The sequence below is a fragment of the Trypanosoma equiperdum genome (genome assembly GCF_001457755.1).
Source record: "Trypanosoma equiperdum strain OVI genome assembly, contig: ctg_626, whole genome shotgun sequence".
In the NCBI taxonomy this organism is placed as follows: Eukaryota; Euglenozoa; class Kinetoplastea; order Trypanosomatida; family Trypanosomatidae; genus Trypanosoma; species Trypanosoma equiperdum.
In genome coordinates, this window is record NW_027124561.1 from 1 (window position 1) to 2,248 (window position 2,248).

General features: G+C 35.8%; 1 pseudogene across 1 annotated transcript; it reads left to right on the forward strand.

Moving 5' to 3' along the window:
- Window positions 1-1,411: 1,411 nt before the first annotated feature.
- Window positions 1,412-1,930, forward strand: TEOVI_000284200:pseudogene (annotated as a pseudogene). The gene has a single exon. A coding segment is annotated over exon 1 (519 nt).
- Window positions 1,931-2,248: the final 318 nt, after the last annotated feature.

Sequence of the window (2,248 nt, forward strand, 5' to 3'; positions counted from 1 at the left end):
CGAATATTATAATAAGAGCAGTAATAATAGTAATGATGATGATAATAATAATAATAAAGGAGTAGTAGGAGCACAGGTTTGACCAATGGCCGCCAACAAGAAGCATAGGCGCTCTAATCAATGGAAAGACTGCAGTGGAAGTAAGTGAGTAATAGGAATGGCTAGTGGAAAAGAGAGGGAAAACAAGGACTATTATTTAGGGAAACGAAGGGAGAGAAAAAGATAAAGGGGGCTGAAAATAGAACGTTAGAATTTTAAAACAAAATCGTCACGATGGCCAACATAAGACCCGACGACCTGTTATAACCGTATGTATACAGCATACTCGAGAGGCTCAAGCTGTATTTTTGCTCAGCAGCAACATATAAGATGGACAAGAAAGATTTCGACTGTGAGAACACGTCGGACTAACGCAAAGTGTGAAATTGTATAGGCGATCATCGATCCACACATTTTACTCAAGTGGGATAGATAGTAGCACAGAAATGATAGTATAACAAGATGTAGATCTCGTTAAAAAGCCATGATGATTGGAGTATCATGGAGCTTCCCGATGGGTGTGGAAGGTATCATAGAAACTAGTAAACGTTTTACTATATTTGAATGAAAAAGTGAGACTATCTACTGAAATTTCCATTAAAATGTCTAAAGAGGAATTCTGTATACAAAGACTGTACCGTATGTGACTGAAGATATCTTCTAGAATAAAAAAATTTGATACATGCTGGAATGTAAGCTGTCATTCCTTAGTGTACACCATTAAGCAGTTGAATAATATCAATAAAATGTCATTACTTATATTTGTAAACACTTTTTACCATAATAGAAATATTAGTTGCTCCCACTGACGTCTTCCCTTAATGTTTTATGTGATTTTCTAACTCATAATAAGCTTGTCTTAGTATGACAAAAAAGTCCTATGAAGAATATAGAGAGCATTTACGCAATAATAGGCTGTTTATCCTTTATTGTTATGGTGATTAATATACTTGTTTCGCTATACAGCTTGTTTTGTGAGGATTATCCTATTTCAGTTGAAATCAATAAAAATGAGTACATGATGTTTGTTCCGCTGGATGTGAAGAGGATTTGGAAAACTGAAGATTATTTGGTCATAGCTGGCATACCTTCAATAGATAATGATGAGAGATTCAAAAGAAGAAACTTACAGAGGGAAATGTGTTGAAGTTATCCTGAAGTGGCGAGGAGGTCAAATCATTTTAGTGAGAAGTTGCTTATTGTTTATGCGCTTTCACCTCATACAAATAACTATTTCGACCTCAGAGAAATTGTTAAACAAGAGGCAGAGTTTAATCAGGATACTATTATTTTACCTGTATGTGATGTGAATCCAACCACAAATAAAAAAGTCGGAGAGTCAGGTAGTTGGGGATCGGAGGCGGAACTTACGATGAGTAGAAAAACATATTTGTGGTTTAAATTTGCAGTTGAAATATTCAAATCAAGTAATCCCTATATAATGAAAGCAGATAATGATATATTCATGAGAGTGCCATTGTGTCTAAAATATCTGGAGGTGCTTCCAAGAGAGAAATTGAATATGGGGAGAGCGGTTGGATATTATAAAGATTTTAATGATGAAATTACATGGAACACCATTGATTATGCTTCCACACTATCAAGGGATGTAGTTAGAGCAATTGTTGATTATAAAACTCTGAAAAGATTAGTGAGAGCGCCAATCAAATTCAGACACTTTGAAACATATATCGATTTCAGAGCGCTTAATGAGGATATTATAATTGAGGAAGTTATAAGAAATAAATTGAAATTTGAGGGTTTGCTGACTGTCGATATGCAAGAATCTCGTTATGTAATGCATGCATCAAAACATTTGTTTGAATATATGGAGAAACGAGAGGACATTATTGTTTTTTACTGCATCGAGCTCATGCATTATCGCTATCTTGCGTGGTCCCATAATTCAGCAACAAAGCAGTATCGTGTTCGGAATAAGTTCAGTATTGTGGACCGACCGCCGGGAAGTTTTCAGGTGCAGCACAAGGGAGAAGGTGGTTCAAGTATCTGGTTAAAAAAAATATGGTATGAGAAAGCAGCCAAATCAACCGAAAATTAGATGTCCGCCTGCTGTAACAGCGGCTGCAAATGAAGTTAAACCCCACAAATCCATGGCCAGAAAAGTCAAGGAAAGAAGACAAAGACAACTTTTGTTGAACCATCTGAAAGTGTTTCTTGTTAGCAGTTTGTTTTTAAAGTACAAGTGACA